Source organism: Pleurodeles waltl, chromosome 3_2, assembly GCF_031143425.1.
Source record: "Pleurodeles waltl isolate 20211129_DDA chromosome 3_2, aPleWal1.hap1.20221129, whole genome shotgun sequence".
In the NCBI taxonomy this organism is placed as follows: Eukaryota; Metazoa; Chordata; class Amphibia; order Caudata; family Salamandridae; genus Pleurodeles; species Pleurodeles waltl.
Genome location: NC_090441.1, coordinates 153,901,854 through 153,924,710, shown reverse-complemented (window position 1 = coordinate 153,924,710; position 22,857 = coordinate 153,901,854). Strand labels below are relative to the sequence as shown.

At 46.6% G+C, this 22,857-nt stretch overlaps 1 protein-coding gene across 2 annotated transcripts in view; it reads right to left on the bottom strand.

Annotated features, from left to right (window-relative positions):
* The window catches only part of SGSM2 (small G protein signaling modulator 2), a 761,725-nt gene that overhangs the window by 206,492 nt on the left and 532,376 nt on the right, over positions 1 to 22,857 (bottom strand). For both annotated transcript variants that reach the window (XM_069227030.1, XM_069227029.1), the window contains exon 9: positions 14,114 to 14,181. In XM_069227030.1, coding sequence (XP_069083131.1) covers positions 14,114 to 14,181 — 68 coding nt within the window. The remainder of the gene's footprint in view (positions 1 to 14,113; positions 14,182 to 22,857) is intronic.

Here is a 22,857-nt window from a genome sequence, read left to right as displayed (position 1 = left end):
GGCTCTAGTGGTTTTGGCGCACAAGTCAGACAAATCAAAGTCTGTGCATCGACTTGCATGACCTGAATCAAAACAATTGGGTAGACCGCCAACCACTCCTGAACATTACAGAGATGATGGTCACCGTAAGAGATGCTGGGGTGTTCCGCTCACTAGAAATGTCAGCAGCTTATCCTTGACACTGCATCACCAGTCTCAACATCGCACCTGATTTGTCACCAGTGAGGGTGCCTATCACTATGAGCATTTAGCATTTGGTTTGCTTTCGGCATCCACAGTGTTGCAAAGAATTATAGGCATCGTTTTTAAGGGTGTTCCCAGTTTGGCATTCTTTCAGGAGCAACCTAATGAAAGGCTGAACATTGGATTAGAGTTTGCTTGAGATGGTGCTGAGTACCTGGGGCATGATGTATCACAAAAGGGGAAGAACCTAAAGAAAGTTAGCTACGAATGATCGAAGAACCACCATGCAGAACCAATAAGGACCAATTAAGGTTGTTCCTGGGGCTAACAGGATACTTTGCCAAATGTCCTCCTTACTTTCTGAGTAAAACATCAGCCTTAAATGAACTTATGAAAAGGAATGTGAAATACAAATGGAGTGGGGAATGTGAGGATGACTTTAATGAGCATGTGGAGCTTACACTGTGCGCCATGGCTGAGACTGCTTCCATGTAACAAGGGGCAAGATGGCGCATGCGTGAAGCCCGCTGTTGTGATGCTTCTGCTCCTCTGTTTCAACCATGTCACAATGTTGCAGAGGCCCAAGGCACTACCTGTAGTGCCAGTCGCATGAGAATCCCTTCTGGACAGGTGCCCAGGTTGCTTTGATTCCTGCGCTGACTCTGCACTGAGTATACTCCCAGAAGAATCACACTTCCTTGCAGCACGCTACATAGGAACCTCAAAGGCGGTGGAAGCGTGCAGGACTTCATGACCATATGGCCTCATGAGCAGCCACTCGTATTGTGGTGAGAGATACAGTAGTTGAAGTACGGGGGACAAGCCATAGCAGTTTTCCAGTACAGCAGATGGCGTGGGGGTGACATGATGCATGGCAACCTTTATGTTGAGTGGAGGTGGCAGTAGCATTGAGTGGAGTGAGGAAGAGATAGTGAAAGCTCACCGGGTATTTATGGCTTTCTAAGCATCACGGCACCAAGGTGACTCAAATCTAAGGGCTCACCTGTTTGGACCCATTAGGAGCCCCTTCAGGTGCTGGGAACTCTGGATGCATTGCAGTGGCTGTCTTTGTAGCAGCGGGTGCGGCTTGTGACCTCCTGGGGTACCCATGCATAGTCCTCAAGCCTGTCTCACATATACCCGACCTCTCGGGCCACGCACTGAAGCACCGTCAAAGGCATCGACTACAATCTGTACAAAGGTGCCAAGTCACTTGTAATGTTTTCTTCAACTCTGCAGACAAGTGCACAACTTACTTTCCAGGGACCAATGAAGCAACTCTCAAGGGATATTACTGTAAAAGCTCATGGCTGGGCAAAGCCACAAGGGGAACTAAGCACCACACCCACACAACTTCTGTCTCGATGCCGGAGACTAAAAGCTTTGAAGACCAATGGCAGACTAGCAGATTGACACAACTGCTGCAGGAAGTGAATGCTAAATAGCTAGGGGCCCTTGTATCTGGCAGCATCTGAGATCAGATGCAATGAATTCAGTCTTAATAGTGTCAACATCAGATTTGTGTCCAGATAGTCTTGACATTGATGAGGATAGACAAGCAAAGGATTTAGCTAATAAGCTTGCTGTCGATTCAGTGAAGGTCTCCGCAACACCCTCTCTAAATCTTGTCCTTCAGCTGTTCCCCAAATCTTGACTTTTCAACCTTGCCAGCATCCCCCGAACACCCCCATTTGGCGCTGCTACTATGCCCAAAAAGCTGCCAATGTATCCTATGTTTAGTGTCCCTGGTTCTGAGGGATCACTGAGGGAGGAGGTTGACCTAGTGACTGATCAGATCATAACCGAAGATACAGGTGAAGCTATGGAGAACCCCATCGACTCATGCCCCGGTCCAACTTCAGCAGCTCTCATTAACCCCATGGAGAATACAGCTCCTTGAAAAGGAGTGGAAACTCTGTATGGGAACGGAGATCAGTCATTCGTGGACCCTAATCTTCTACAGACCCAGCTTCCTGCCACGGACCAAATGTCTCTGCCTCATATGACACAATCCCTGTCAATTGAAGCAATTCTATAACAAATACTGGCTGAAATCAGGGCCAGATCAACATTAACCTTCAGCTACTCACCTCACGGGTTACGCAACTGGAGCAAAGAGTGTCTGATCTACAAGATTTTAAGAACAACCAAGACTCTACGGCCCTCATTCTGACAGAGGCGGTAAATGCCGCCTACCGCCACGGTGACAGCCGCCACAAGACCGTCACCGTTTGGCGACCAGAAGGCTGGCAGAATTCCGGCGACGGTCATGGTGGCTGACAGCGGTATGGTGGCGCTGCTGCTGCACATCCCGTCTCATGCCGGAGGACCCCCTGCAAGCAGGTAGGTCGGGTGCTCCGACAGGGGAGGGGGCTGGGGGCTGTGTGTATGTTTCTGTGTGCGTGCATGCGGGTGTGGTGCGTTTGGAATGCGTGTGTGCATAAATGGATGTGAGTGTGTTTGTATGTTGTGATGTGTGAATGCGTGTGTGCTTGTATGTATGTCAGTGTGTGTGGATGTGTGTGTGCATGGATGTATGCATACAAGGGTGAATGTAGGTATGCGTGTGTGTATGCGTGTATATGTCTGTGCGTGTAGGTGTGTGTATGTCGGGGGTGTCGGAAGTGGGAAAGGGAGGATTCTGGGGAAGGGGGGCGGAGGAGGCGCCTATCAGTGCCAAGGAAGGAATTCCCTGGCACTGATAGTGCCTACTGCCATGGTTTTCGTGGCAGTAAAAAAGCCACGGAAACCATGGCGGTGGGCGGGGTCATATAACAGTGGGTGGCCAGGTGACAGCCGCCAGGCTGGAGACTGTAGTCTCCAGCCCGGCGGTCATTACGGCCGTGGCGGTCAGTGTGGTATATTGGCGGTTTGGCTTTTGCCAAACCGCCAATGTCATAATATAGCGGTATGTACCGCCAGCCTGTTGGCGGTACAACCGCCACTATAACACCGACCGCCGGGGTCATAATGAGGCCCTACATCTCTAAAACTTCATTCAGAACTCACCAAATTATAGTTGAAACTCCAAGAAGTTGAAAACAGGTCTCACCGTTCCAACTTGTGACTTGTTGGGATCTCCAACGGTCAAGAAAACTGCCAGACTCTTACCAAATGGTCTCAGATTTAAATGTTGAGCATGGTGCTCCTGAGACAGCAGTCAAGGACATGGACCTCAATATTACAGAGGCAGACCTTGTTCCAGCATTCCAGTCCCCCAAGTCCAACTACCCACGAGCTGTCTTAGAGAACTTTAGCAATTTTCATGTGAAAGAATGGATTTTGTCCATTGCAATAAGGGGTAAATCATACCGTACCCCAGACAATTACTCTTTCAGATTTTTTTGGGATACGTCTTTATCCGCAGCATGGCACTGCGAAGAGTTGAAATCAATGACAGATAGCTTGAAGTATCAAGGGGCACCAGCAGGGATCATCCAACAGTCAAAACTAAAAGTCCTCTACAAGGGCCAATCTCAGATTTTTCACTCTGTGGAATAGGCCAGGGTGTTTCTACAATGTATTCAAAAGTCTTATGTAGGGGGGTTGTCGGACATAATTGACTTGGGCAGCTGTAAAAATACCCCTGGTCTTTCAATATGCATTCAGATTCATACACTGTGCTAGTCCAGATGCAGCTCACCCTTTTGCAAGCCACTCTGGTATGTTGGTGAGGTGATATAGCAGGCCACACACCCCTTTTCTTTCTATTCCAGTACTTCAGATATGGGTGGTTCTATTTTATGTGTGTACATACGCATTCAATACTATAATTATTGATTCAATTCTGATATCAATACTCTAACTTGTTCAACTTCATGTCTCCATATATCTCTTGCGATGCTAAATTACCTCATACCATTATTATTTTTATTTAGTTCATTCTCCTTGGTTGATGCTAGCGCAGACCTAGGGAGCCCAATCTCTAATAAGGGATGGTAAGCATCGCAACCACTTACAATTTTGTTTGATTCACCATACTTTATTTTCATAAGTGTGTATTGATTATTCACTGATTAAGGGTGACTACCACTGTTATTTGTTGAAATTGTGTGTGTTTTTTTTCTCTGCGTTGTCCACTGGCACTAACTGTTGTGTGTCTCTTTGATTATATGCAGGGCGACTGTACTGACCAACTGACTTAGACATATTTTGTCTTCTACTCTGTAAGTGACTATTAATGCACCCGATTAATGTCTGACACATAGGAGAAGTAGTTCAATAATCAAAGACTGTTTTTTGTGGGTCCTGAAGAAGCGTCACAGGATCACTTTGTGACCAACCTCAGACGCGAAACATGTTGACCATGTAGGATTAGGTTAACTACCTTCCCTAATTATAGAACGTTCTGGTACATTATTTCCAGTTAACATTCTTAAATCTCTGTTTTTAATCTTGGCCTGAACCCTTTCTCTATCACATTAAAATAATGGCGTAGGTTCAGAGCTAATTTTAAACATTCTGTCTTGTTTTCTACACTCTCCATTTCTTATTTAGTTTTTCCAGACCCGTGTTGTTAGCAATCTTACTACGGTTGAGTGCCACCCAGAATGCTGGGTTGCCCGCCAGGCATTGCAGCACCAGTCTGGCGAGGAGTAAGCCCGATGATGATACTGGTCACCCAAGTGGGTGCTTGAGGGCTCTCCTGAGTATACTCAGTATGAACATTGGTTGCCTTATTTTTCTCTTGTATGGAACAGTGCACTTATATTGATATTATAGGTTAAACTAGGGAGACTGTGCACTGGACCAGAAAATCTCCCAGTCCCTACTTTGTTTATAGATATAGCAGGCAAGACTGCCCCAATCATCCGAAGTTGCAGTCACCTGAGTGCCATGTCAGGGCACTCATTTAGAGGAAGGCTATTTAAGGGGAGGGAAGGTGGGCACTCATCAGTGGGTGGTGCTCCTGGGACAGGAGGGACTGTGGCGGAGGGGTAGAGTCACTGTAGGTCAGAAAGATTCAGGTAGAAAAGTTCAAAAGTGTTTTTTTCTCTTTGAATTTGCCATTGATGTGTTGATGTAGCATGTTTTTTGCCATGTGAGGCCATAGGAGGTCTGGGAAAGGGAGATCAAGCTTTCAAGGAGTTCAGAAACTATGCTTGCTAGGTGCTTGAGGATAGTTAACTGTAACAATAATGGCATTAATAATCACACCAAATTTAGGTCTATTTTGGCTTTGCTCAAGCCATTGAAAGCGCAAATTATTACTTTGTTGCAAAGACCCACCTCTAAGCCTCCGCTAAACAACCCTGGCCCTGATTTATACTTTTTGGTGCAAAACTGCACTAACGCAGTTTTGCACCAAAAAGTTTAGCACCAGCTTGAACCATTTCTGTGCACCAGCTGGGCACTATATTTATGGAATGGTGCAAGCCGGTGCAAAGGGTAGGCTAGCGTAAAAAAAAATGACGTTAGTCAGGTGTGGCTGGCGGTATGGAAGAAGGGGGTTTTGCACCAAAACATTACGGTAGGCAGGTTAGAGTAAAAAAAAAAATGACTCTAACCTGCCTAGAGTAATTTTCTGATGCAAAACCATCCATACCAGTCATGCCCACCACCCCAGTGGCCAGCACAGAGGACCAGGGTCTCCTGGGCATGGCCATTGCACCTAGTGCCATATAGGGGGGCCCATTTCAGGGCCCCCAATGGCACTTTAAAAAATAAAATAAAATACTTACCTGTACTTACCTATACTTACCTGGGATGGGGTCCCCCATCCTCCGCTGTCCCTCTGGTGTGGGTCCGGGTGTCCCTGGGCCTGGGGAGGGCACCTGTGGGCTTATTACATGGTGTTCCACCATGGAAATAGGCCCACAGCTCCCCTAATTCCTGCCCTGACCCAGGCGTTAAAAAATGGTGCAAAGCAAACTTTGCACAATTTTTTTACCCCTCCCGTGCTTGATTTTAGCATGGGGGGATAAATATGGTGCTAAGGCCATAGAGTCATTTTTTGCACGGGAACGTCTACTTTGCATCTCATTTACGCAAAGTAGGTTTCCACATCCCCAAAATAACTTTAACTCCATAAATTTGGCCCTAGACAGGTCTAGCGCCAAAGTATAAATATGGAGTTAGTTTTGCACCGAATTTGCATTAAAAAAATGACACAAATTCAGGGCAAAACAAGTATAAATATGCCCCCATGTTTCCCTGCATCTATTTCACATGCTCACTATGCATCCGCCAGCACTGTAGTAAAAGGGGGTGGCAGTCCTGATTTTGCAAGATCTTTTGTGTGAGGGCACAGTGGATTTTGGGGAGCCTGAGGTCTGAACGTTCAGCTCATCCACCTTATTAGTTATTTTGGTCCTATCAAAGATGATGATTCCTCTCTTAGTGAAGTCTATAATTTTATCCAGTCACATGAGGGACTCGTAGTATTGGGGGGGATTTCAACATTATCCAGGATATCAAACTGGATTGCTCAGGTATTAAGAAGCAGCAAAATAAGCAGAGGTCATTAAGTTTGTTGAGTAAATTGTGCAGCAATTTCGCTTTTTTGGATCCTTGACGGGCCAATCACATGCAAGGAAAAGAATATACTTGCTTCTCAAAACGTTATAACTCTGCCTGAGAACTGATTTCTTTTTGATCTCCCATATGTGGAGTAGAATCAGTTAAGGTATATTACTGAATCCCTTTTCGGACCATTCAGTCCCTTACGTTGAGGTATCTCCGAGGGATCCGAGGCCTGAATGGCCTCGTTGGTGCCTTGACATATCATCATTAACAGAAGAAAGATGGGTTATGATTATGATCTACTATAGATGAATTTTTCAAACGAAATAAAGGCTCAGCTTTTCAGTCTGGGGGTGCTTTTACAGTATTTATACAGGGCGAGGCGATTTCCTTTAAAGGTTAGATCAATAAACTTAGGAGGTAACAGGCTGCGGCTCTACAGCATGAACTCGCCTAGCCATGGTCCAAACACTGATAACTAAAACCCCGGTCCAACAAGTGGGCCAAAAAATAAAAGACTGTGTAGGAAACTGTCAATCAAATACTTGTTTTCAGAATTACTATGAGGAGAGTGAGTATGTAGGGCGCTTTTTGACATGGTCAGCTAAGAAAAAAAGGAAGAGCAAAGTTATCAAAGCAATCTATGGCGAAGCAGAGAGCCCAATGGTAACGGAAACCAGATCTGACAGGAAAAGTTTTCTTTGACAACTATACAAGGTTATACCCTCTAACTAATAGTTCTTCTCTTGAACATATTGAGGAATTTTTGCATTCCATTCAGCTACTGGTGCTATCTAGCGAGCTACAATCTACTGCCACAACACCTATTTCTTTGGCTGAAGTAAGAGATGCAATAAAACCTTCCCACAATGTTAAAGCCTGAGGGTGTGATGGCCTACCGGCCGATACCTATGAGGTATTCGAAGCCCAAGTAGCTAATGGCCTGATTACGATCTTGGCGTAATGGATTACTCTGTCACAAATGTGACGTATATCCCGTCCACCGTATTACGATCCCATTATATCCTGCGTAGATGGTAATATGGCGGATGGACTGCCAAGATCATAATCAGGCCCTACGTTTTTATTCATTTTCTTCAATGAGATTCTTGAATGGTGTAATTTACCCACTTCATTTATGGGAACAGTGAATATTAGTTTCCTGAAAAAAGATAAGCACCCCTGACAAACCAGATTCTTATCGCCCAATTAGCCTTCTGAATAGTGACTACAAAATCTTCACCCAAATCATTATGGCCAGGATAGCCCTCCTATCGTAAACTTTGGTCCATCTAGACCAAAGTGTTTTTTTGCCTGCTAGGTTGATCTCATCGAACACTAACTTCTTGCTGAAGGCGATTGACTCCAATAATATTACAAAGGCAGGTATTTTCATGCTTGATGCTGAAAAGGCCTTCAATCAGTACAATGGGCTGTCCTGTTCACCATATTATTGAACTTCGGCTTTCCTCTGTAAATGGTATGTTTATTAGAAAATCTATATAAGAAGGCTCAGGCTAAAACTATAATCAAACGGTGGGGTGTGTCACTATTAAAAAAGGCCCAAGGCAAGGGTGCCCTATGTCACCCATTATGTTTGCTGTTTATTGAGCCCTTGGCTGCTGCATTAAGGCAAGATTTGCAGATGAGGGCTCCCATTCTGAGCGCACTAAAGATAAAACTCTTTGCAGCTGATATGATTTTATATCTGCCCACCGAGGAGCAAAATATTCTCAATCCACTGGCCAAAATTCAGGCTTTTACGAATATTGAGGGCTATAAAATCAATCACGCCAAATCTGAAGCCCTCCTCTTCAACAGTGCCCCGGCAGTCTAACCCACCGCAATGAGACCTCACTATTTTAGTACTCTTGCCAATAGATACCTAGGCATCCTTGTTCCACAAACCTTTTCAAATCTATTCAGACTAAATGATACCACCACCCTTAACGAGGTGCATGGGTTACTACTTCAGTGGCTCTCCCTGCCGCTTACTATTATAGGACGTGTAGCTTTAGTCAAGATGGCTATTCTTCCCTATTTGTCTTTATTTTTTCAAATTTCATGATCAAAATTACCCAATCTTTTTTCAATGAAATTGATCCAAAGCTTTGTCACTTTTTATGGCAAGGGAAGAAACCTCATCAATTTGACGACTTTACAGTGGAATGTTGAAGGCGGAGGAGAAGAGTTAGGTCTCCCGCACCTTAATAAGTACTATCAAGCTGCGTTCCTCGACTAGCTTGTTCATGCAGCAACTATGAGTATTCATTCCGATTGCTTCTATCTCCGGCAGATGTTACGAAAGGCCGATATCGAGCTTCCGGTCTTTTGAAAAATACTGAACGCACTTGATACAAGCTAACTCGCATTTTGGGCCATATGTACGAATACATTTTCTCATTGACACAGAATGGGTAAAAACCTTTGATACATCTAGAGCTTTACGCGGGCTGACTCACCTTATTCTTTAATAGAGAGAAAAGCTCTTGTGATGCAGTAGGGAGTGCAATATTCTGAAAGGTTTATATGGAGTACAGAATTCAAATTAGGGACAGACCATAAACCTCTTGAGGATTTATTCAGTGCAAAAAGGGAGAGTGACTTTATGCATAGCCAAAGGGCAGTACAGTACCTCCTGGAATATGGTCCAGGAGCAAAATATTTTGCTGCAGATTTTAGTCACGGTTGCCAATGTGTGGAGATGAATGTGAAATGGAGAAAAGGAGACAGGAGAGATGCTATGTGAAGTGAATTAAATCAATGTGGTATCAGGTGGACCCTTTCAGGAGGAAGAATGAACAAAAGTGTGGGTAAGGATGAAATATCTTGTAATTTCAAAGATTACCTAATGGAAGGGTGGCATGTGGCCACATCTTGGGAGGGGGGCTTAATGATTGCTAAACATGGAGATAGGCAATTTGCACTATGGCAATCCTTTTTAGGGTCCATTAGTAGGGATTTTGTATTGCTTTGACAACTGTATTTTGCACATATTTGTCATTTTAGTATGGTATACCTGACGATTGCCATGTGGGACAGCTTATGAATCAATACAGTAGGTCTGAATTGCTTACGGTGACCAGCCAATGATAACGGTTAAAGGGTTGATGATTTATAATGAAAAGTTACAACAAAGGCAGTAAGCCTGACATATTGATTGTGAAAAGCATAAGTTAAAGTCAATAGGCATTTAAGAATAGTTTTTTATTAGTGTGTATTAAACCCCGCAGACAGGTATTTGGTTACGTGGAATCTTACAGTTTACCATAGTAGGGAAGTTTTTTACTGCTGGTTACTCCCGCTGACAAACTATGGGTATAGAAGATGTGTACTGTCAGAATCCTTGTTAGGCTGTCTTACCAGATATTGTATTTTGCTATGCCAACTATGATTCTTTATACTATGTAATTTTATGACTGTATGCTTGATGGTTGCCTTGTGAGAAAGCTTACGCTCAGTACAGGCGGCCTCAGTTAGTTATGGTGATAAGCCATTGATAACAGCTGCAGGCCTGATTGGTTCACAAGGATAAATATTTCTTTTGCCATACCGCTGATCTGTTAATTATGAAAAGTTAGAATAAACACATTAGACTTCACATATTGATTGTGAAAAGCATATGTTAAAATTAAGTGGCATTTAAGGTTGGATTGTTATTTCTCTGTATCAAATCCTACATATAAGAATTTTGTTACAAAATATGTCAGATTAACTTTGTATCAAATTATTTTGGTGTTAGTTACTGCCTCTGACACACCATACAGGGGAATTTTGACCACTGCCTACTCCTAAAAATGTTTCTGTGAACATTCTCAAAAGGGAGTGTTACCATCAATTTTGAATTGGTGATAGAATATAAATGTTTTTAGAACCACATTTCAGTCGCAAAAAATGAATAAATATCTAAAGGAATCCATATTTGGAAGTGACACCCTTAACAAACCCCTTCTACGTTTACTTAGACCATTGAACAATTCAGAAAACCTTTTTCAAATTGTTAATTGGGTTTAGTACATTACAATAAGCATTTTAGCAGTCAGAACCCTTAGATTTACCCAATTTGAGGGTTTGCGATTGTAAAAACAATTTGTTCATCAGGCCCAAAGTGTGTACACTACTCACTAATTATTCAAGTTAGTGCATGTCCAGGAGAATGCAAAGTATGGACGTCATTTAGGGGTCACCAGGGTTGAAGCTGTGACCCCTGTCTTGCCCCTTCGAAGCCCTGGCACCAACTTTGCGACCCCTGGCCGCAGAGGTGGCAAAATCAGTGGCAAGATAACATGGCTGGCTCTACACTCCTTATTTTCTGCCTGTTTCTCATTACTCTAATAGTAAATAATGTTCCACTGTTCATTATAAGTGTAATATAAAATAAAGCACCCATAGCTGGAAAGGGACTTTTGGAGGCAACTGCTGTAAGTAAAAAATGGTTTAAAATGGATTCTGTGTGCCTACTTGCAGATGGAAAGTGTGTATGTGTAGCACGTGTGTGTGTGTGTTTGTGTGTAAATCAGTGAGGAAGTCTGTCTGAGATTGAGGCCCAGATTTAATATTCTTTGCTGCAAGTCAACGCTGCACCACCAAAGTTGCTTCACAGCTTTGCATCAGAGGGAAAGAGGAAAATTAAGCTATATCTACCACAGTGTGTTGCATTTTTTCTTTCTCCTTGCCTTGGAGCACTTTTGGTAGTCATGTGCCAAAGCATACACCTTGCGTCATGGTGCAAGGATGAGTGTCTTCTCTGAAGCATGGGTTTTGTACTGGAAAGATTCAGTTCCAGTACACAAACATTTCTCCTCATTACGCCTGTCTTGAGGAGGCGTAAGACTTTGCTGTAAATTCCTATCTACAAATATTTGTAGGTACGGATTGCCACAAACCCCAGGGCTGGTTGCATGTAAACACCATTGGAATGCCCCCTTGGCGCGAAGTAACGCAAGCAGCACATACCGCAACTTTTTCTTACTTTGGGATATTATCCAAAGCAAATCCTGATTTGCTTTGGTTAGTAAATCCCCCCCTCACACACTTTGCGTCACAAAAGAGATGCAAACTCTGCGCAAAGCATTCGTAAACTTGGGCCTAAGTGTCAGTAAGTATGAGTGAATGAGAAAAAGTGAGATTAAGAGTGAATGTAAGTGAATGAATGAGAATAAATAAGAATACGTGTAAGGGGCTGTAAGACTGTGAGTGAGAATGAATGAGTGAGTATGAGTGAGAGAATATGTGTGAATGAAGGATCATGTGAGCAAGAATGCGATGTGATGGTTGCCAGTTTTTCATTGGCCCTGGGATACTGAAAGTAATTTTGTTTTATAGAGAGACCCAGGGCAAAAGACTGGTACTGGAATACTTGCAGCTATTCTGAGCATGACAGACACCTCTGCAATAATACTGGAACTGACACGCCAGGGATAATTCTTGGCATAAACTGCCCCAATGGTAAAATACTGATACTGATACTGAGTTAATTCATGGCATATAGGGCACCTGTGGAAAAATACTGGTCTACTTGGGGAAATTCTTGACATGTGGACATGGTGGTCATTCCTAGCATAAAGGTGGACAACCCTTGCACACGGGAGGGTGGCAACCATAACAAAATACTGGCCCTGACATACTGAGGTCATTTTTGAATAAGGCACATCTATGGTATGTGGACGGGATTAATTGCAGAATTCTGGCACAATGCAGTAATGTTTTGACAAATGGGGCACCCACATCTCATTTAGACAAAACTGTAATAAACTCTTAAAGATCGTCAGGATTAATTGGCTTGGCATTCCATTAAAATATTTGAATATGTAATGAGTTCCCTTTTGGGTCCTATTACACTGTAGCAAATATATATAAAAACTTTGCTTTAAAATGCACAACTTCACCCCATTCTTTAAAAATAATTCTTGCAGGGGTGGAGAAACCTGCTGGGAGAGTTCTGGCTTACTCATTTTGCTCACCCACTTTAATTAAAGACAAGCATTTCGCCCCTGAACTCTCAAAGATCAAGTCAGCACTATAATGTAGTTGGTATCTAAAACAGATATATGTCTGTGTTATGCTGATCAAGCAGTTAATATGGAACTTCAGCGATATCAATTGTTGGGATGTTCGGTCATATAATATGGCTTCCTGAAAAAAATCAGGATCAAGGTTTATATGATGGTACTTCCTGTGATGTCATTAAGGCCAAAGGGTATGTAATGTCTCTTAAGCTACCCTTGCCATTTTGTTGAATCTACACCCATGAAGCAAAGCTCAGTAATAGAGACAGGCAACCGCTGCTTACTCTTTCTGAGCTATACCGTCTGCAGCTCATAAACTAACGCAAAGCAATTCTGTTAAGGGTAAGGCTTAAGGCTGTGTAATCAATAGGCGCATGGCTGTCCCCTGTGGCATTTTAAACAGTCCTAAGGATTTTTAAACTGGGAACTTTGTAAATCTGAACATCTTTTATCATTTATATGACATAGTGTTTATGCAACAGGATAACATCATTGATTCACATTCTAGGCACACACGAGTCACTTTATCTCTCCTTGGAATACACCTTGGCAATGCACCCCTCCCTTATACTACAAAAAATTTAAGTGGTGAAACAAACTACTGATGCAGAATTTCAGAACAAACATATGGACTCGGTGGCCTAGTGAAGATGCACCAGAAACAAGGACCTGCTGACATAAAAACATAGAGCCTGATTTACAAAGCTTTTTTGTGCTTGCAAACGGCTCAATTAGCAGAATCAGGGCCGTGTGCCGCAGCAAAAGAAGCCTCTTTTATGTACAAACCCTATTTTGTGATTTGGTAACCTATTACCGAATCGCAAAATGGGTTTAGTATTAAGAAAGGACGTGTTAAGGGCGTCCCTTCCTATTAGCGACTCGCACTGGGATGTAAGAATGTTTACACAACCGAGGATTTTTAAACGTTAGTCTGTAGCCTTCCCTAACCTTGCCAGGTAGCACCTAGATGCTTCCGGGTATTTGTTGTGCTTTATAGATATGACAGTCAAATCAAATCAAATCAAATCAAATTTGTGACACACTGGGAATCGCTAAATGTGTCTGAGACACATTAGTGCATCACTGTTTGTGATTTCGTAATTAAGAATCACACCGATTTGCAATTAGGAAAACGACACCACATTTCTTTGTACATCTGGTCAATAGCGCCTTATGTATCAAAGGGTCTTCCCCATGCTGTGTTATTAGAGAAATGTGCAGTCACTGATGCCTAACGACTAATGCTGCCTAATGTAAGTCTACCTAGTGGACATTTACAGGTAAGAGCTACCTACATGCTCTCCTATGGAGTGCAGCTGTCATATGAGTGAGTGTGAGAGTTGAGGTGATAAAGGGGTTTACCCGGGAGGCATAGAGGTAACGAGGTGCTCTCATCTCACCCCTCTGAATGTCTCAGGGGCATGCAATGGTGTATGAAAAAGAAATGAAAAAGTACTCACGCTTCTGGTGACAGTGAATGCAGACGATCTGACTGATGGGCACCACCAAAGCATAATCCCAGAAGACACTGAAATGAACAAAAAAAACAGTGAGTGTCCAGAGGTACAGAGTGCTGAATGAACCTACCATCAGTATCAGCGGGGCTTGGGAAACACAAGGGAGATGTCTCACTGCTATGTTCCTCAGCCTGTAACTCTTTAGAACAAGAGGCTCCAGAGAATGGGAAGGGGAAAAGGGAAGGGTTGTGGAAGAGGGCAGGATATGGCTAGGACCCCAAACCTGCACCTGAGTCTCCAGAGTCAGCATGTCAATGGAGCAGGTCCCCTGTTAGACCTGTTGGCAACACAGGAGAGAGCACATGAACATCCCCTTGGTGTTGGGCAGGACTCTCTTTTTCGCAGGGAGTACTCTCATCTCGTCTCTGTGCGGGTCTGGTGGTGCTATGGAAGCAAAGCGCCCCCCCATCCCTGAAAATAGCTGTAGTCTCTGGTTCACACCGTTACATCGTCTGACCACTGCATCACCTGGCCACTGTGTTGCCTCCACTACTAACCCCTACACCACCTCCACTGCACCTGCCCACTACATTACTAACTACACTATCACATCCATAACTAACTACATCACCTCCACTGCTAACCTCTGCATCACCTCTACTACTGACCACCACATCCCCTTCATTACTAACCACCACATTACCTCCGCTACTAACCACTACATGACCTCCACTTCTAATCACCACATGAACTCCACTTCTAACCACTACATCAACTCCACTACTAACCACTACATCACCGCCACCACATCACCTTCACTACAGCTACAGCCAGTAGGGAGGTACTGTGTGTGTGGATATGCTATTTGAGAAAGGGTAGAATGTAGTTGCTTACATAGCTTGGAAACTAAACTTGGATGACAGGTTGTTGGATTTAGGACCCTCAAAGTAAGCGTCTAGAGTGCATGGCCTTGCCTCTGCAAGCTTTGTCTCCATTCGCCTCTTGGCCAAGTCTCTATGGAGGGGCATCATCCCCCAATGGTAGAAAACATTGCCTTACAATGGGTTCCTGTGACTCAGGAAAAACAAGGAGTCTATGAAGGGTGGAATCCAAGACTTCTCCCTCCAACTTAATGGTCTCTTAAGGTCTCTCATGGCTGTTTCCTTCAGAAGCAGGTAACCTTGAGTACACTGGAGTGGCCCAGTTTTCATTCAAAAGTATGAAGCAGAAGTTATTGAACCGAGTAGAAATTGGAAACTTTACCATACCCATGTCCTTCAACGTAAGATCAGTATTTACTGCAAAGCTCTTCTGAGGAATGACCCTCCTCCCTACCAGTTGTGGGTCACTACTGTTAAGGGCTATCCTTTTCACCACTCTTGCTCCCCCAAATACAGGAGTTATGCTCCTTAAGGTGCTGGCTGTTCAGACTTTACCATGGTTTCTTCCACCCATAACCATATCTCTAAGAGCAGCTACATAGATCTTATTCACTACTTATTTGTGCAGATATGCCATGAACTCAGGTTCTTCCTCTAACTCTCACATTGACATGAGTAAGATTTCTGTCCCCCCACACACTCCCAAGAGAACACTAACTACCTGAAAATGCAAGTTAGAAACTTCACTATTTGAAGAGTTCTCCCCGTGGACCAAGTATCTCTAACACACCTCCATGTACCTCTGAAAAATTGACTGCTTTCCTCCCTTAAGTATCACATCTTGAAACCCAAGGAGATTTGGGGACCTGCTTCCTTTCAATGTTTTGGGAACTTTGGAAGGCCCCAAACTTAGGTAGGCTGCTAGGAACTCTGGGCCTGATTTAGAGTTTGGCGGATGGGGTTAGTCCATCACAAACGTGACAGATATCCCGTCTGCCTTATTACGATGTCCACAGGACATAATGGAATCTTAATAAGGCGGACGTGATATCTGTCACGTTTGTGATGGAGTAACTGCATCCTCCAAACTCTAAATCAGGCCCTCAGTCTGAAAATGTGCTCTAACTGAGGTGCATTCCTCTGGATTCAGGCTGACTAGCCTGCCAGTTGACTAGCCTGCCAGGTGTCTTTGCAAAGTTGTAAGTGCCAAGCAGCTTTCCATCAGCTACATGTTAATGTACCTCTACTAAATAGATACACAGAATGTTCCCTGCAGGAATCAGAGGTTCACATATGCCAGATTATGCTTGCCTCAGCACTTCAGTAAGGTCAGGTCATGGTCCAATCAGGGAAGACCTCCTATAATGTCTGGTTACTATGCTTGGTACTGCAGCAAAGTTTTTCTAAAATTCTAATCTGGGGTCAGACGAAACATTCCAAAAAGAGGTGCTTTGATCTGTGAGCGACTGGGCCGTTTCTGGGATGCTGAAATTACAGTGAGACCCAATAATCTACCCACTAGTACCACCTCAGTGATCTACCTGAGGCATGGTGCAACTGAGGTCTAAAATGCTTTGGGAATGTGTGGTCTAGACTGCCATGATCTGAAGTGTTTCCTCCATTTAGACAGGAGTGTTGGAGGATGTGGGAGAGAGGGATGTGGTCAGCAGGGGAATGAAGTAGACATGTGGCCATCTGCTATGATCCTTCCCCAGTAAACCAGTTTGTACACGGTTCCTATTTTAGCAATCCTAGGTGGAATAACAGGTGCCAGAGACCTGGCAGGGATGAGGGGAGGCGCGCCTTAGTCTATTTATGTAAACAGGTGGGGGTGGATTAGGCCTTGGCTGGCGCTGCCACCTTCTTGAGGGAGCTGAATAAGTAACTCACTATCAACTGCCAATTGGGTCTAAAACTGGCTTTGTCTTTGTGGCTGCTGAAGGCGCATGAGCCTCTGGGGAGCAGCCTGGCGACCAGGTGATAAGGGCTCACCAGCAGAAGAGGTAGCAGAGCCTGAAGGAGTATCCGGTGGTGCCTCTAATGCTCTCAGTTCTCCCAGACTTGAGTAACCCTTTCCACAGACCACTGTGCCACTGGTTTATCCATAGACCCTCGGAGCAATTGGCTTGTGTGGGGGAGGGGATGCAAGGTCTGTAGGTGCGTTACAGTGACACATGCTTGACGGAGGGGGACCTGAGGCACCTTCCTTGTCAGGTGTGAGTGTGGGTAAGGTGGGCCTCACGGGCTCTTGAGCAACAGATAGACCAGATTTTAAGATTGGATGAGGCAATGCAGAAGCAACAACTAGGACTGCGAGAGTATGACTATCAATGGACTCTTGTCAAAAGGTGGAGCCTTGAGGAGTGGGGGAAGGACCATGAGGATTTGGATGGCTGTGAGGTGACTGACCACAGTAAGAAGTGGAAACTACGGGAGATGATTGGGGGCCTTTAGTGATCTGCGCTAACCCGCTTTAAATGGGCTTAAAAGGGGTGAAGAGTCTGTAAAATGGGTGTGGCCTAAGATGCGCAAGTAGGAATCCTATCCAAGGGGTGTGGCCAATATAATTCTGGGCGTGGCTTAAAACATCCAGAGAAAAATCTTGTGCTGCCCACAGTACCACCCAACTAGTATTGGTGTAGCATATCACACAGTAACAAATATGCACCTAAACCAAGCCAAACCTATTGTCTTTGCCAATGCTTGCTGCCAGTATCAGACAAATGAGTCAACAACTGAATACTTAGACTGAAAAATGTTTCAATTTGGAAAATATGAGTAAATTAAACATTAGAAGATCTGTGGAAGGTCCAATAGGTCCAATAGTCTTCGGAGTGTCTCCAGCACTCCCTTTCTTACGGTCACACTACTGTCCTCTGCAGTCTCACTGTTACACACCTACTCCCTTTTCTCCCTACATATATGTGAACTCTTCCATTTGCATATTTCACACCTCATCTATTTCCTCTTCAGCACCCTCTTTTCACCCTCTCCTGCATATATATCCTTGCGTGCACTTCCTTGCATCTCCTTCACGTCACCACTCCCACACACACTCACCGGTAAGGCACTGCATTTACTTTTACTTTCACACTGTCAGTATTCCCAGTACTGTGCACCTCCTTCACACACAATCCTAATTCCAATTGGCACACATGACCATTGGTTTGTGAGATATGCAGAGAGGCCAAGAGTTAGAAAGAAATATATTCTGAACCCCTTCATGACTCACCAAAAGGCTCTGGGAGCTCAGCCTCAACTGCAGACCTCTCTAATGTGGACTGCTACAAACCCCCACCCGCAACCTGAACTCAAAGAGACACCTAGAGACAATGTTAATATGATGCAAGCAAAATAGTGCAAATGCACATCATCATTGAAACACCAAACACTCTTTGGTAATGCAAGATTGAATAAAAGAAGTCAGATGTAAACAGCAGCAAAAACGCTGACATGGCTGGTTTTTACATTCATTGTTCACCCAATCAGTGTGTTTAGGCTGCAACGTTAAGGACATAATTATAAGAAAGGGGTGTGGCCAAGATGGCGACCGGAGCGGCAGCATAACCTGCAGCTCCGCTCCCGGCCGATTAAAATCTCCTGCAAAACGCCCATCTCCGGTCCTTCGGTGGTGTTTTGACCTTCGCCAGTCGAGTGCGTGACCGAGGAGGAAGAGCTGAGGGGGCTTGGAGAGGTGGGGCCTGCGGCGCGGTCGTGCGCCCCTGCTGCCGGGAGCGCCAGACACCATAGCAGAGACGGAGGGGGGGACTGGCTGACTCTATCGGAGTGTGGAGGTGCTGAGCTCCGCTCCTGCACGTAGACAGAGCTGCGCAGGGCTGCGTGCAGCCACACGGGGACGACGGACTCCGAGAGCGACCTATCTGCGGTGCAAAAATCCATGGTTGGGCGCGTCCCCTTGTGCGGACCGGTGGCCATTGGCTGTGGTGAGGTGAGGTGCAGCGCGGAGGGGCTGCGCTGCGTAACCGAGCCGAGGACAAAGGATTTGTGGTCTGTCATGGAGATGCTGGGGCCCTGAATTGAGTGCGTACAGCCCCATGCCCCCGTGCCGCTTTGCCCTGGAGTATGCGACAAGACACTCCTCATGATTATGGGCAGGCAGAGTTGACCCCATACGCCAGTAGCGCAGCAGTGCAGAGCCTGGAGACACCACGCGGCCTCACAATTGTCGAAGTGGGCCACACCCTGGGATTTGCCTTAGCCATTACCTGCCAGAAAGGGGTCCAGAGGAACAAAGGTCATGATATAAGGTGACGGGACCCTGTTGTCACTGTAAGGGGTCGCTGACCAGGGTGCTGGAAGTCCTCACCCCACGTTGTTCCTCTGGGCTGACGCACACACGGTGGTCCTGGACAGTGGGCCCTCCTCAGGGGACCTGCTCCACTGTCATAGGGGTCAAATGGGCAAGCCAAAGGCATCAAGAGTGAGCACGGGGTCCATGGACACGCCGGATGCCCCATCTAAAGAGCAGGACACGACCTTTCAGGCACTGCGGCAGATGGAACTTACTCTGCGCAATCACACTTCGCAGTTTGAGAGGGTGTTGCAGGCCATTGTGGACACCAAAACCACCCTGGAATCGAAAATCAGTGAAGTAACAATGGATGTCAACTTACTCCGGACCGACCATTGCGCGCAGGCTGACCGAGTTGCAGATGTGGAAAAAGACCTGGTTGAGCTGTCCCCGACGGTTAGAACACTACAGGAGAAGATGCTGCATCTGTCGAAAGAGGTGGACGGGCTGAAGCGCAGGGCCGAAGATGCCGAGGGCAGATCGAGACGGAACAACATCCGCCTAGTGGGGTTCCTGGAGCGGGTCGAGGGCCCTAATGCTGAACTGTTTGTAGAAAAATGGCTTGCAGAGACTGTCTTGTGGGACAAAACCCCAAAATTCTTCTCGATTGAACGGGCCCACAGAGTCCTGGGCAGACCACTGCCACCAGGAGCGCATCAGTGTCCCATGATAGCCAGCCTACTTAATTATCAGGACAGGGACCGGAGGTCACGGAGGAGGGCTGGTCGTCCCCCAAGGAGAAATGCAAGCGTGGTTCACGCTCGGGGATCAAGCCCACACCGGAGCAAGTGGTGGAGGAGCGCTCTTGTCTAATATGGGAGGCAACGCGATTTGTGGCCGACCCCCCAGCGGTGATGTCAGATCAATTGGACACTGAACCTGAACACGAGTCCCGCTCTGAATCTGCGTACTCCCTCTCGGGTTCGATTCTCACTCCACGCTCGGCTGATGACATTTAAACTGCACCCCTCGTTCCGGCATCTAGACATCCCAAGATGTGATGTGCCCTCGGTCTTCCGCGCGACTGGCTGTGGGTGCCAGTGTTGAACCAGCGGATGCGTGGTGCTGGACATATGGCACACATCAGGGGCCTCCCCCTCTGGGGTACGGAGCAGCGGGTCGAGCGTGACCATCCGTAGGGCTGGGAACCTGAACCCCCAGAGTTGGCCTACATCATCCGCGCCCCACTCCATATGGACCTGTTCAACCTTATGCCTGCTTGCAGGATCTGTTTTGCTCTTGCACATTCAGTGCTATTGTTTAATATTGCTGTTCTTGTTTCTACTTTTTCGTTGTTTTTCAATGGGGTTCTCCCATTGTTCTTTCATGGGTTTGTTTCATCACTGCCACACATCACACTTATCCTAGAAGGCGGCGAGCACGCTGTAGGCTCTTGGGGGCGAACACGTCGGGGTGGGATGTTCTGGATGCTCCTAAGGGGTCATCATGGGCTGGGCTCCTTGCACTCCCCCACCAGCTAACCTCTCCACATTTCTATGACCTTACAAGGACAAACACACACCCATGGGTGCTTACATGGAATGTGAGGAGGATGGCGACTCCACGCAGGCGACAGCGCATACACGCATATCTGAAACGATACCAGGTGCATTTTGCTATGCTTCAAGAAACACACCTGTCAGATGCCACTCTAGACAAAATGCGAATAAACTGGAAAGGGCAATTGTTTGGCACTGTGTCTTCGTCCTTTGCCTGTGGGGTAGCGATCTGGATCGCCCTAGGGGTGCCCTATGTGGTCGCCCGCACGCAGATTGATCCTGATGGCCGATATGTGGTGCTAGAGGGTAGCCTGGATGGTGCACCACTGTCACTAGTGGCACTATACACTCCCAATACTAATCCACACAGCTTTGTACATACATTATCAGCGGGGTTACTCCGAGATCTAGCAGTAGATAGTATCTGGGGTGGGGACTTTAATTGCGTCCTGGACAATCACATAGATAGGTCCTTCCCACCACTTCCGACTGCCCCGAGCAGCCAGATCTCACGCGAACTGGAGGCTTGGACGTTGAAAAAAGGCTTGTGTGATGTTTGGCGCTTAGGACACCAGACATAGGCCCTCATTCTGACCTTGGCGGGCGGCGGAGGCCGCCCGCCAAAGTCCCGCCGTCAGGTTACCGTTCCGCGGTCGAAAGACCGCAGCGGTAATTCTGACTTTCCCGCTGGGCTGGCGGGCGGTCGCCTTCAGACCGCCAGCCAGCCCAGCGGGAAAGAGGCTTCCACGATGAAGCCGGCTCGGAATCGAGCCGGCGGAGTGGAAGCTGTGCGACGGGTGCAGTTGCACCCGTCGCGTATTTCACTGTCTGCGCAGCAGACAGTGAAATACATGTAGGGGCCCTCTTACGGGGGCCCCTGCAATGCCCATGCCAGTGGCATGGGCACTGCAGGGGCCCCCAGGGGCCCCGCGACCCCCCCTACCACCATCCGGATCTCGGCGGTCCGACCGCCGGGATCTGGATGGCGGTAGTGGGGGTCGGAATCCCCGCGGCGGTGCAGCAAGCTGCGCCGCCGCGGAGGATTCAATGGGGCCGCGGTACACTGGCGAGACCCCGCCAGTGGTGCCGGTCCGACCGCGGCTTTACCGCCGCGGTCGGAATCCCCATTGGAGCACCGCCGGCCTGTCGGCGGTGCTCCCGCGGTCCTCCGCCCTGGCGGTCAAAGACCGCCAGGGTCAGAATGAGGGCCATAGTGTGAATATTCCTTCTACTCCCCTGTCCACAGCTTACACACCAGAAAAGACATGATCCTCACATCGCCGGCAATGGTACACAAGATACGAGCGTCGGATTATCTGTCTCACACCATATCAGACCATAGCCCGCTACGCGCAGTACTGGGTTGGGGGAGACCACGCACTCAGATCCCCACATGGCGCCTGCAGGTAGAAGCACTATCTGACACCCCCTTCTGTACTGACCTTGCCCAGTGCTTATCCACCTACTTCTCCCTGATTGATAATCCAACATCCCACTGAGCAACTGAGTGGGATGCCCACAAGGTAGTGGTGCAGGGCCACTGCATGGCTGCTTCAGTGGGGGTTCGGCAGGTATTGGTGAGAGAGATTGCGAGGTTGGAATCCAGGTTGCGTGAGGCGGAGATTACAGTAGCAGGTAATGAGATGCCAGTGGAGGAGCTGCAATCGTTGAGAGCCAGTCATAGAGAGGCAGATACCAGATTGAGCAAACAGGACTCTAGACATTATATGACACGTCAATACGCGGAGGGTGATAGGGAAGGCCGCTTACTGGCTTGGCTTGTTCGACAGACTACTCAGCCCTCGCCCATAGGCGCAATCCGTTTACTCTCAGGGTCGATAGTCAATTCACAAGTAGAAATTAACGAAGCCTTTTATACCTATTACCGGTCCCTATACTCGCCCCTTCCTCCCCGCCAGCAGAGCAAATGGTTGACTTTTTAATGGCCGCCCCCCGGAGACTTCTGCAGACCGCACAGGCGGACGCATTAGATGGCCCAATTGGTATAGAGGATATTTGTCTAGTGCTATCACAGATGGCCCGTAACAAGGCACC